The sequence below is a fragment of the Bufo gargarizans genome, chromosome 2 (genome assembly GCF_014858855.1).
Source record: "Bufo gargarizans isolate SCDJY-AF-19 chromosome 2, ASM1485885v1, whole genome shotgun sequence".
In the NCBI taxonomy this organism is placed as follows: Eukaryota; Metazoa; Chordata; class Amphibia; order Anura; family Bufonidae; genus Bufo; species Bufo gargarizans.
Genome location: NC_058081.1, coordinates 287,864,426 through 287,877,129, shown reverse-complemented (window position 1 = coordinate 287,877,129; position 12,704 = coordinate 287,864,426). Strand labels below are relative to the sequence as shown.

At 46.9% G+C, this 12,704-nt stretch overlaps 1 protein-coding gene across 2 annotated transcripts in view; it reads left to right on the top strand.

Annotated features, from left to right (window-relative positions):
- Positions 1 to 12,704, top strand: part of ADAMTS20 (ADAM metallopeptidase with thrombospondin type 1 motif 20) — a 252,346-nt gene that overhangs the window by 144,061 nt on the left and 95,581 nt on the right. For both annotated transcript variants that reach the window (XM_044280361.1, XM_044280362.1), the window contains exon 23: positions 11,346 to 11,465. In XM_044280361.1, the coding sequence (XP_044136296.1) occupies positions 11,346 to 11,465 (120 nt within the window). The remainder of the gene's footprint in view (positions 1 to 11,345; positions 11,466 to 12,704) is intronic.

The window sequence follows — 12,704 nt, the reverse complement described above, 5'->3', positions numbered from 1 at the left end:
CAAAAAGGGTATATAATATTGAAGGTGCACATAGGGTCATTCAGAATAACTTCACACACACCCGCTACTGTGTATTTCCAAGTCTAATTCTGTCACTAAATCCATACCGGTGACCCAGCGCCTAAATACTAGGCCTCAAATTTAATTCCCTCTAAATCTCTCGTTACCCACCGCTGTACTGTTGTTGCTGGGCAAGATATTTAGTGTCCGTCAAAGCACATTTTTTGTTCTGGGTTGAAGTACAATTCCCAATTTAGCAATTTCATAATTTAGTGGTTTCTGCTATATCAGAGCTATTTGAAATCTATCCCTAAAAGGGTATATAATATTGAAGGTGCACATAGGGTCATTCAGAATAACTTCACACACACCCGCTACTGTGTATTTCCAAGTCTAATTCTGTCACTAAACCCATACCTGTCACCCAGCGCCTAAATACTAGGCCTCAAATTTATATCCAGCTAAATCTGTCCCTAGTGCTGTAGCTGGGCGAGTTATTTAGTGTCCGTTCAAGCACATTTCTTGTTCTGGGTTGAAATACAATTCCCAATTTAGCAATTTCATAATTTAGTGGTTCCTGCTATATCAGAGCTCTTTGAAATCTATCCCAAAAAGGGTATATAATATTGAAGGTGCACATAGGGTCATTCAGAGTAACTTCACACACACCCGCTACTGTGTATTTCCAAGTCTAATTCTGTCACTAAATCCATACCGGTGACCCAGCGCCTAAATACTAGGCCTCAAATTTAATTCCCTCTAAATCTCTCGTTACCCACCGCTGTACTGTTGTTGCTGGGCAAGATATTTAGTGTCCGTCAAAGCACATTTTTTGTTCTGGGTTGAAGTACAATTCCCAATTTAGCAATTTCATAATTTAGTGGTTTCTGCTATATCAGAGCTATTTGAAATCTATCCCAAAAAGGGTATATAATATTGAAGGTGCACATAGGGTCATTCAGAATAACTTCACACACACCCGCTACTGTGTATTTCCAAGTCTAATTCTGTCACTAAACCCATACCTGTCACCCAGCGCCTAAATACTAGGCCTCAAATTTAAATCCCTCTAAATCTCTCGTTACCGTTGTCCTGTTGTAGCTGGGAAAGTTATTTAGTGCCCGTCAAAGCACATTTTTTGTTCTGGGTTGAAGTACAATTCCCAATTTAGCAATTTCATAATTTAGTGGTTCCTGCTATATCAGAGCTATTTGAAATCTATCCCAAAAAGGGTATATAATATTGAAGGTGCACATAGGGTCATTCAGAATAACTTCACACACACCCGCTACTGTGTATTTCCAAGTCTAATTCTGTCACTAAATCCATACCGGTGACCCAGCGCCTAAATACTAGGCCTCAAATTTAATTCCCTCTAAATCTCTCGTTACCCACCGCTGTACTGTTGTTGCTGGGCAAGATATTTAGTGTCCGTCAAAGCACATTTTTTGTTCTGGGTTGAAGTACAATTCCCAATTTAGCAATTTCATAATTTAGTGGTTTCTGCTATATCAGAGCTATTTGAAATCTATCCCTAAAAGGGTATATAATATTGAAGGTGCACATAGGGTCATTCAGAATAACTTCACACACACCCGCTACTGTGTATTTCCAAGTCTAATTCTGTCACTAAACCCATACCTGTCACCCAGCGCCTAAATACTAGGCCTCAAATTTATATCCAGCTAAATCTGTCCCTAGTGCTGTAGCTGGGCGAGTTATTTAGTGTCCGTTCAAGCACATTTCTTGTTCTGGGTTGAAATACAATTCCCAATTTAGCAATTTCATAATTTAGTGGTTCCTGCTATATCAGAGCTCTTTGAAATCTATCCCAAAAAGGGTATATAATATTGAAGGTGCACATAGGGTCATTCAGAGTAACTTCACACACACCCGCTACTGTGTATTTCCAAGTCTAATTCTGTCACTAAATCCATACCGGTGACCCAGCGCCTAAATACTAGGCCTCAAATTTAATTCCCTCTAAATCTCTCGTTACCCACCGCTGTACTGTTGTTGCTGGGCAAGATATTTAGTGTCCGTCAAAGCACATTTTTTGTTCTGGGTTGAAGTACAATTCCCAATTTAGCAATTTCATAATTTAGTGGTTTCTGCTATATCAGAGCTATTTGAAATCTATCCCTAAAAGGGTATATAATATTGAAGGTGCACATAGGGTCATTCAGAATAACTTCACACACACCCGCTACTGTGTATTTCCAAGTCTAATTCTGTCACTAAATCCATACCGGTGACCCAGCGCCTAAATACTAGGCCTCAAATTTAATTCCCTCTAAATCTCTCGTTACCCACCGCTGTACTGTTGTTGCTGGGCAAGATATTTAGTGTCCGTCAAAGCACATTTTTTGTTCTGGGTTGAAGTACAATTCCCAATTTAGCAATTTCATAATTTAGTGGTTTCTGCTATATCAGAGCTATTTGAAATCTATCCCTAAAAGGGTATATAATATTCAAGGTGCACATTGGGTCATTCAGAATAACTTCACACACACACGCTTCTGTGCATTTCCAAGTCTAATTCTGTCACTAAATCCATACCGGTCACCCAGCGCCTAAATACTAGGCCTCAAATTTATATCCCGCTGAATTTGAATACAATACATTGGGCCAAATAATATATTTGTTGTTGTGGTGAACCATAACAATGAGAAAAACATCTAGTAAGGGACGCGGACGTGGACATGGTCGTGGTGGTGTTAGTGGACCCTCTGGTGCTGGGAGAGGACGTGGCCGTTCTGCCACATCCACACGTCCTAGTGTACCAACTACCTCAGGTCCCAGTAGCCGCCAGAATTTACAGCGATATATGGTGGGGCCCAATGCCGTTCTAAGGATGGTAAGGCCTGAGCAGGTACAGGCATTAGTCAATTGGGTGGCCGACAGTGGATCCAGCACGTTCACATTATCTCCCACCCAGTCTTCTGCAGAAAGCGCACAGATGGCGCCTGAAAACCAACCCCATCAGTCTGTCACATCACCCCCATGCATACCAGGGAAACTGTCTCAGCCTCAAGTTATGCAGCAGTCTCTTATGCTGTTTGAAGACTCCGCTGGCAGGGTTTCCCAAGGGCATCCACCTAGCCCTTCCCCAGCGGTGAAAGACATAGAATGCACTGACGCACAACCACTTATGTTTCCTGATGATGAGGACATGGGAATACCACCTCAGCATGTCTCTGATGATGACGAAACACAGGTGCCAACTGCTGCGTCTTTCTGCAGTGTGCAGACTGAACAGGAGGTCAGGGATCAAGACTGGGTGGAAGACGATGCAGGGGACGATGAGGTCCTAGACCCCACATGGAATGAAGGTCGTGCCACTGACTTTCACAGTTCGGAGGAAGAGGCAGTGGTGAGACCGAGCCAACAGCGTAGCAAAAGAGGGAGCAGTGGGCAAAAGCAGAACACCCGCCGCCAAGAGACTCCGCCTGCTACTGACCGCCGCCATCTGGGACCGAGCACCCCAAAGGCAGCTTCAAGGAGTTCCCTGGCATGGCACTTCTTCAAACAATGTGCTGACGACAAGACCCGAGTGGTTTGCACGCTGTGCCATCAGAGCCTGAAGCGAGGCATTAACGTTCTGAACCTGAGCACAACCTGCATGACCAGGCACCTGCATGCAAAGCATGAACTGCAGTGGAGTAAACACCTTAAAACCAAGGAAGTCACTCAGGCTCCCCCTGCTACCTCTTCTGCTGCTGCCGCCTCGGCCTATTCTGCTGCTGCCGCCTCGGCCTCTTCCTCCGCCTCTGGAGGAACGTTGGCACCTGCCGCCCAGCAAACAGGGGATGTACCACCAACACCACCACCACCACCACCTCCGTCACCAAGCGTCTCAACCATGTCACACGCCAGCGTTCAGCTCTCCATCTCACAAACATTTGATAGAAAGCGTAAATTCCCACCTAGCCACCCTCGATCCCTGGCCCTGAATGCCAGCATTTCTAAACTACTGGCCTATGAAATGCTGTCATTTAGGCTGGTGGACACAGACAGCTTCAAACAGCTCATGTCGCTTGCTGTCCCACAGTATGTTGTTCCCAGCCGGCACTACTTCTCCAAGAGAGCCGTGCCTTCCCTGCACAACCAAGTATCCCATAAAATCAAGTGTGCACTGCGCAACGCCATCTGTAGCAAGGTCCACCTAACCACAGATACGTGGACCAGTAAGCACGGCCAGGGACGCTATATCTCCCTAACTGCACACTGGGTAAATGTAGTGGCAGCTGGGCCCCAGGCGGAGAGCTGTTTGGCGCACGTCCTTCCGCCGCCAAGGATCGCAGGGCAACATTCTTTGCCTCCTGTTGCCACCTCCTCCTTCTCGGCTTCCTCCTCCTCTTCTTCCACCTGCTCATCCAGTCAGCCACACACCTTCACCACCAACTTCAGCACAGCCCGGGGTAAACGTCAGCAGGCCATTCTGAAACTCATATGTTTGGGGGACAGGCCCCACACCGCACAGGAGTTGTGGCGGGGTATAGAACAACAGACCGACGAGTGGTTGCTGCCGGTGAGCCTCAAGCCCGGCCTGGTGGTGTGTGATAATGGGCGAAATCTCGTTGCAGCTCTGGGACTAGCCAATTTGACGCACATCCCTTGCTTGGCGCATGTGCTGAATTTGGTGGTGCAGAAGTTCATTCACAACTACCCCGACATGTCAGAGCTGCTGCATAAAGTGCGGGCCGTCTGTTCGCGCTTCCGGCGTTCACATCCTGCTGCTGCTCGCCTGTCTGCGCTACAGCGTAACTTCGGCCTTCCCGCTCACCGCCTCATATGCGACGTGCCCACCAGGTGGAACTCCACCTTGCACATGCTGGACAGACTGTGCGAGCAGCAGCAGGCCATAGTGGAGTTTCAGCTGCAGCACGCACGGGTCAGTCGCACTACAGAACAGCACCACTTCACCACCAATGACTGGGCCTCCATGCGAGACCTGTGTGCCCTGTTGCGCTGTTTCGAGTACTCCACCAACATGGCCAGTGGCGATGACACCGTTATCAGCGTTACAATACCACTTCTATGTCTCCTTGAGAAAACACTTAGGGCGATGATGGAAGAGGAGGTGGCCCAGGAGGAGGAGGAGGAGGAGGAGGAAGAGGGGTCATTTTTAGCACTTTCAGGCCAGTCTCTTCGAAGTGACTCAGAGGGAGGTTTTTGGCAACAGCAGAGGCCAGGTACAAATGTGGCCAGCCAGGGCCCACTACTGGAGGACGAGGAGGACGAGGATGAGGAGGAGGTGGAGGAGGATGAGGATGAAGCATGGTCACAGCGGGGTGGCACCCAACGCAGCTCGGGTCCATCACTGGTGCGTGGCTGGGGGGAAAGGCAGGACGATGACGATACGCCTCCCACAGAGGACAGCTTGTCCTTATCCCTGGGCAGCCTGGCACACATGAGCGACTACATGCTGCAGTGCCTGCGCAACGACAGCAGAGTTGCCCACATTTTAACCTGTGCGGACTACTGGGTTGCCACCCTGCTGGATCCACGCTACAAAGACAATGTGCCCACCTTACTTCCTGCACTGGAGCGTGATAGGAAGATGCGCGAGTACAAGCGCACGTTGGTAGACACGCTACTGAGAGCATTCCCAAATGTCACAGGGGAACAAGTGGAAGCCCAAGGCCAAGGCAGAGGAGGAGCAAGAGGTCGCCAAGGCAGCTGTGTCACGGCCAGCTCCTCTGAGGGCAGGGTTAGCATGGCAGAGATGTGGAAAACTTTTGTCAACACGCCACAGCTAACTGCACCACCACCTGATACGCAACGTGTTAGCAGGAGGCAACATTTCACTAACATGGTGGAACAGTACGTGTGCACACCCCTCCACGTACTGACTGATGGTTCGGCCCCATTCAACTTCTGGGTCTCTAAATTGTCCACGTGGCCAGAGCTAGCCTTTTATGCCTTGGAGGTGCTGGCCTGCCCGGCAGCCAGCGTTTTGTCTGAACGTGTATTCAGCACGGCAGGGGGCGTCATTACAGACAAACGCAGCCGCCTGTCTACAGCCAATGTGGACAAGCTGACGTTCATAAAAATGAACCAGGCATGGATCCCACAGGACCTGTCCGTCCCTTGTCCAGATTAGACATTAACTACCTCCCCATAACCATATATTATTGGACTCCAGGGCACTTCCTCATTCAATCCTATTTTTATTTTCATTTTACCATTATATTGCGAGGCTACCCAAAGTTGAATGAACCTCTCCTCTGCCTGTGTGCTAGGCCTAAATATATGCCAATGGACTGTTGCAGTGGTGGGTGACGTGAAGCCTCATTCTCTGCTATGACATGCAGACTGATTCTCTGCTGACATGAAGCCAGATCCTCTGTTACGGGAGCTCTCTCCTCTGCCTGGGTGCTGGGCCTAAATTTATGACAATTGACTGTTGCAGTGGTGGGTGACGTGAAGCCTGATTCTCTGCTATGATATGAAGACTGATTCTCTGCTGACATGAAGCCAGATTGTCTGTTACGGGACCTTTCTCCTCTGCCTGGGTTCTGGGCCTAAATTTATGAAAATTGACTGTTGCAGTGGTGGGTGACGTGAAGCCTGATTCTCTGCTATGATATGAAGACTGATTCTCTGCTGACATGAAGCCAGATTGTCTGTTACGGGACCTTTCTCCTCTGCCTGGGTTCTGGGCCTAAATTTATGACAATGGACTGTTGCAGTGGTGGCTGACGTGAAGCCTGATTCTCTGCTATGACATGCAGACTGATTCTCTGCTGTCATGAAGCCAGATTGTCTGTTACGGGACCTCTCTGCTCTGCCTGTGTGCTAGGCCTAAATATATGCCAATGGACTGTTGCAGTGGTGGCTGACGTGAAGCCTCATTCTCTGCTATGACATGCAGACTAATTCTCTGCTGACATGAAGCCAGATTGTCTGTTACGGGACCTCTCTCCTCTGCCTGGGTGCTGGGCCTAAATTTATGACAATGGACTGTTGCAGTGGTGGCTGACGTGAAGCCTGATTCTCTGCTATGACATGCAGACTAATTCTCTGCTGACATGAAGCCAGATTGTCTGTTACGGGACCTCTCTCCTCTGCCTGGGTGCTGGGCCTAAATATATGCCAATGGACTGTTGCAGTGGTGGCTGACGTGAAGCCTCATTCTCTGCTATGACATGCAGACTAATTCTCTGCTGTCATGAAGCCAGATTGTCTGTTACGGGACCTCTCTGCTCTGCCTGTGTGCTAGGCCTAAATATATGCCAATGGACTGTTGCAGTGGTGGGTGACGTGAAGCCTCATTCTCTGCTATGACATGCAGACTGATTCTCTGCTGACATGAAGCCAGATTGTCTGTTACGGGACCTCTCTGCTCTGCCTGTGTGCTAGGCCTAAATATATGCCAATGGACTGTTGCAGTGGTGGGTGACGTGAAGCCTCATTCTCTGCTATGACATGCAGACTGATTCTCTGCTGACATGAAGCCAGATTGTCTGTTACGGGACCTCTCTGCTCTGCCTGTGTGCTAGGCCTAAATATATGCCAATGGACTGTTGCAGTGGTGGGTGACGTGAAGCCTCATTCTCTGCTATGACATGCAGACTGATTCTCTGCTGACATGAAGCCAGATTGTCTGTTACGGGACCTCTCTGCTCTGCCTGTGTGCTAGGCCTAAATATATGCCAATGGACTGTTGCAGTGGTGGGTGACGTGAAGCCTCATTCTCTGCTATGACATGCAGACTGATTCTCTGCTGACATGAAGCCAGATCCTCTGTTACGGGAGCTCTCTCCTCTGCCTGGGTGCTGGGCCTAAATTTATGACAATTGACTGTTGCAGTGGTGGGTGACGTGAAGCCTGATTCTCTGCTATGATATGAAGACTGATTCTCTGCTGACATGAAGCCAGATTCTCTGTTACGGGACCTCTCTCCTCTGCCTGGGTGCTGGGTAGTGTTGAGCGCGAATATTCGAAAAGCAAATTTTTTTCGCGAATATCGCAACTTCGCGATTTCGCGAATATTTCGAATATAGTGCTATATATTCGTAAAAACGAATATTCGTTTTTTGTTTCCCCCCCCCCCCCCACAAAATTACAGTACACATATAATTGATTGTTTCCCAAAGGTCCAACAGCTCAGATCTTACTCACATTGCCTAGAAAGTGATTGAGGCGCGAATCTTCGTAAGGCGATTTTATTAGCGCACATGCGAATATCGGCACGTCCCAGAACAGAGGCAAAGGGCTTTGCATTCATACATTAGTGAATTGAGTTGCGAATCTTCGTAAGGCGATTTTATTAGCGCACATGCGAATATCTACACTTGTCCCAGAACAGAGGCAAAGGGCTTTGCATTCATACATTAGTGATTGAATTGAGCTGCGAATCTTCGTAAGGCGATTTTATTAGCGCACATGCGAATATCGGCACGTCCCAGAACAGAGGCAAAGGGCTTTGCATTCATACATTAGTGAATTGAGTTGCGAATCTTCGTAAGGCGATTTTATTAGCGCACATGCGAATATCTACACTTGTCCCAGAACAGAGGCAAAGGGCTTTGCATTCATACATTAGTGATTGAATTGAGCTGCGAATCTTCGTAAGGCGATTTTATTAACGCAAATGCAAATATCTACACTTGTCCCCAGAACAGAGAGGCAAAGGCCTGTGCATTCATATAGTATAGCACCATATTCGCGAATACGTAGAACTTCGTAAAATTCGATTTACGAATATTCGTATTTTTTATTTTACTTTCCACCTTACAGATTACATTGATCTGTACTCTGTCAACTACTGTCATCACCCCCCACTGTATCTCGATTGATTCCCAAAAGTCTCACATTCCCTAGAAAGTGATTGAGGTGCGAATCTTCGTAAGGCGATTTTATTAGCGCACATGCGAATATCTACACTTGTCCCAGAACAGAGGCAAAGGGCATTGCATTCATACATTAGTGATTGAATTGAGTTGCGAATCTTCGTAAGGCGATTTCATTAGCGCACATGTGAATTTTGCATAGCATATGTATTATGCGATAATTCGAATTATCGCATATGCGAAATAATAACGAATTTGAATAATCGCGAATATTTTACGAATATTCTTTCGAATATTCACAAAATTTCGCGAATTCGAATATGGGACATGCCGCTCAACACTAGTGCTGGGCCTAAATTTATGACAATGGACTGTTGCAGTGGTGGGTGACGTGAAGCCTGATTCTCTGCTATGACATGCAGACTGATTCTCTGCTGACATGAAGCCAGATTGTCTGTTACGGGACCTCTCTCCTCTGCCTGGGTGCTGGGCCTAAATATATGCCAATGGACTGTTGCAGTGGTGGCTGACGTGAAGCCTCATTCTCTGCTATGACATGCAGACTAATTCTCTGCTGACATGAAGACAGATTCTCTGTTACGGGACCTCTCTCCTCTGCCTGGGTGCCGGGGCCTAAATATCTGAGAATGGACTGTTCCAGTGGTGGCTGACGTGAAGCCTCATTCTCTGCTATGACATGCAGACTAATTCTCTGCTGACATGAAGACAGATTCTCTGTTACGGGACCTCCCTCCTCTGCCTGGGTGCTGGGCCTAAATATATGCCAATGGACTGTTGCAGTGGTGGCTGACGTGAAGCCTCATTCTCTGCTATGACATGCAGACTAATTCTCTGCTGACATGAAGACAGATTCTCTGTTACGGGACCTCCCTCCTCTGCCTGGGTGCTGGGCCTAAATATATGCCAATGGACTGTTGCAGTGGTGGCTGACGTGAAGCCTCATTCTCTGCTATGACATGCAGACTGATTCTCTGCTGACATGAAGCCAGATTCTCTGTTACGGGACCTCTCTCCTCTGCCTGTGTGTGTGCTGGGCCTAAATATATGCCAATGGACTGTTGCAGTGGTGGCTGACGTGAAGCCTCATTCTCTGCTATGACATGCAGACTGATTCTCTGCTGACATGAAGCCAGATTCTCTGTTACGGGACCTCTCTCCTCTGCCTGTGTGTGTGCTGGGCCTAAATATATGCCAATGGACTGTTGCAGTGGTGGCTGACGTGAAGCCTCATTCTCTGCTATGACATGCAGACTAATTCTCTGCTGACATGAAGACAGATTCTCTGTTACGGGACCTCCCTCCTCTGCCTGGGTGCTGGGCCTAAATATATGCCAATGGACTGTTGCAGTGGTGGCTGACGTGAAGCCTCATTCTCTGCTATGACATGCAGACTGATTCTCTGCTGACATGAAGCCAGATTCTCTGTTACGGGACCTCTCTCCTCTGCCTGTGTGTGTGCTGGGCCTAAATATATGCCAATGGACTGTTGCAGTGGTGGCTGACGTGAAGCCTCATTCTCTGCTATGACATGCAGACTGATTCTCTGCTGACATGAAGCCAGATTCTCTGTTACGGGACCTCTCTCCTCTGCCTGTGTGTGTGCTGGGCCTAAATATATGCCAATGGACTGTTGCAGTGGTGGCTGACGTGAAGCCTCATTCTCTGCTATGACATGCAGACTAATTCTCTGCTGACATGAAGACAGATTCTCTGTTACGGGACCTCCCTCCTCTGCCTGGGTGCTGGGCCTAAATATATGCCAATGGACTGTTGCAGTGGTGGCTGACGTGAAGCCTCATTCTCTGCTATGACATGCAGACTAATTCTCTGCTGACATGAAGACAGATTCTCTGTTACGGGACCTCTCTCCTCTGCCTGGGTGCCGGGGCCTAAATATCTGAGAATGGACTGTTCCAGTGGTGGGTGACGGGAAGCCAGATTCTCTGCTATGGAACCTCTCTCCAATTGATTTTGGTTAATTTTTATTTATTTAATTTTTATTTTAATTCATTTCCCTATCCACATTTGTTTGCAGGGGATTTACCTACATGTTGCTGCCTTTTGCAGCCCTCTAGCTCTTTCCTGGGCTGTTTTACAGCCTTTTTAGTGCCGAAAAGTTCGGGTCCCCATTGACTTCAATGGGGTTCGGGTTCGGGACGAAGTTCGGATCGGGTTCGGATCCCGAACCCGAACATTTCCGGGATGTTCGGCCGAACTTCTCGAACCCGAACATCCAGGTGTTCGCTCAACTCTACTCATTGGCCATACAAAATTTTTAATTACATGCAATTACAAAAGTATTTAGATCCAGGTGCTGGTTTGAAAACTGTAGAATATTTTTCGTGGGGCAACGCTTTTAAGGCTATATGCCAATTAATTAAATGTGTGTCCTTTGTCCTGCTGTTTACATGGATGTTCAACTTATACACTCATTTGATCTTAATTGTGATGTGGAAACAGCTTGAAAACAGATTTATTTTGTGTAAGTGTAATTTTCATGCTAATTGTAAAAATTTCCTTTAACAGTGTTCAGTTACTTGCGGACAAGGCTACCAGTTCCGTACAGTAAAATGCAGTACCGGAACCTATGGGGTTTCTTTGGATGAACGGGATTGCAATGCAGCATCTCGACCTACAGATAGTCAGGCAAATATGTGTTTTTACTTACAAATAAATAATGTGTGTTAGTATAAAGTTACAATTTTTTCCCAAAGGATTTTGTGAGTTTTTTTTTTGCATAACAGCTCATTTGCCCCATTTCTAGGATGACTGCACACGAAAAACTAACGCAAGATTAGTGACTGTGAATAGACCTTTATCAGTACAGGCGCCTATCACAAACATGGGCCAAACTGCCAAAAAGTTATGAAAAGCATAAAATCAACATCCTTATTTAAAAAAATAAAAAAATTATATATATACATATATATATATATATACACTGAACGAAAATATAAACGCAACACATTCCATCAATAAAATGCACCTGTGTTCGTTGTCCATAACATACGCCTGCCCATACAATAACCTGACCGCCAGCATGGGCCACTCGATCCACAACGTTGAAGCCACACACGCTGTCTGCCATCTGCCCTGAACAGTGAAAACCTGGACTCATCCATGAACAGAACGCCTCTCCAACATGCCAGACGCCATCAAATGTCAGCATTTGAGAATGTGACGACGAATTCATGTCAGGTCCAGACCCTGATGAGGACGACGAGCATGCAGATGAGCTTCCCTGAGACTGTTTCTGACAGTTTGTGCAGAAATTCTTCGGTTAGGCAAACCGATTGTTGCTGCAGCTGCTCGGGTGACTGTTCTCAGATGATCATGGAGGTGATCATGCTGGATGTGGAGGTCCTGGGCTGGTGTGGTTACACGTGGTCTGCGGTTGTGAGGCCGGTTGGATATACTGCCAAATTCTCTGAAACGCCTTTGGAGACGGCTTATGGTAGAGAAATTTGCATTCATTGCATGGGCAACAGCTCTGGTAGACATTCCTGCAGTCGGCATGCCAATTGCACACTCCCTCAAACGTTGTGACATCTGTGGTATTGTGCTGTGTGATCAAACTGCACATTTCAGACTGGCCTTTTATTGTGGGAAGTCTAAGGCACACCTGTGCAATATTCATGCTGTCTAATCAGCACCTTGATATGCCACACCTGTGAGGTGGAATGGATTATTTCGGCAAAGGAGAGGTGCTCACTAACGCAGATTTAGACAGATTTGTGAACAATATTTGAGAGTAATGAGTCTTTTGTACATATATATAAAACGCTAAAATGTCGATGTAGGTTATGTCACAAATATAGAATAAGCTGTACAGTATCATATTGGTATAATAATATATTGTTATTGGGCCCAAAATGAATCAACCCT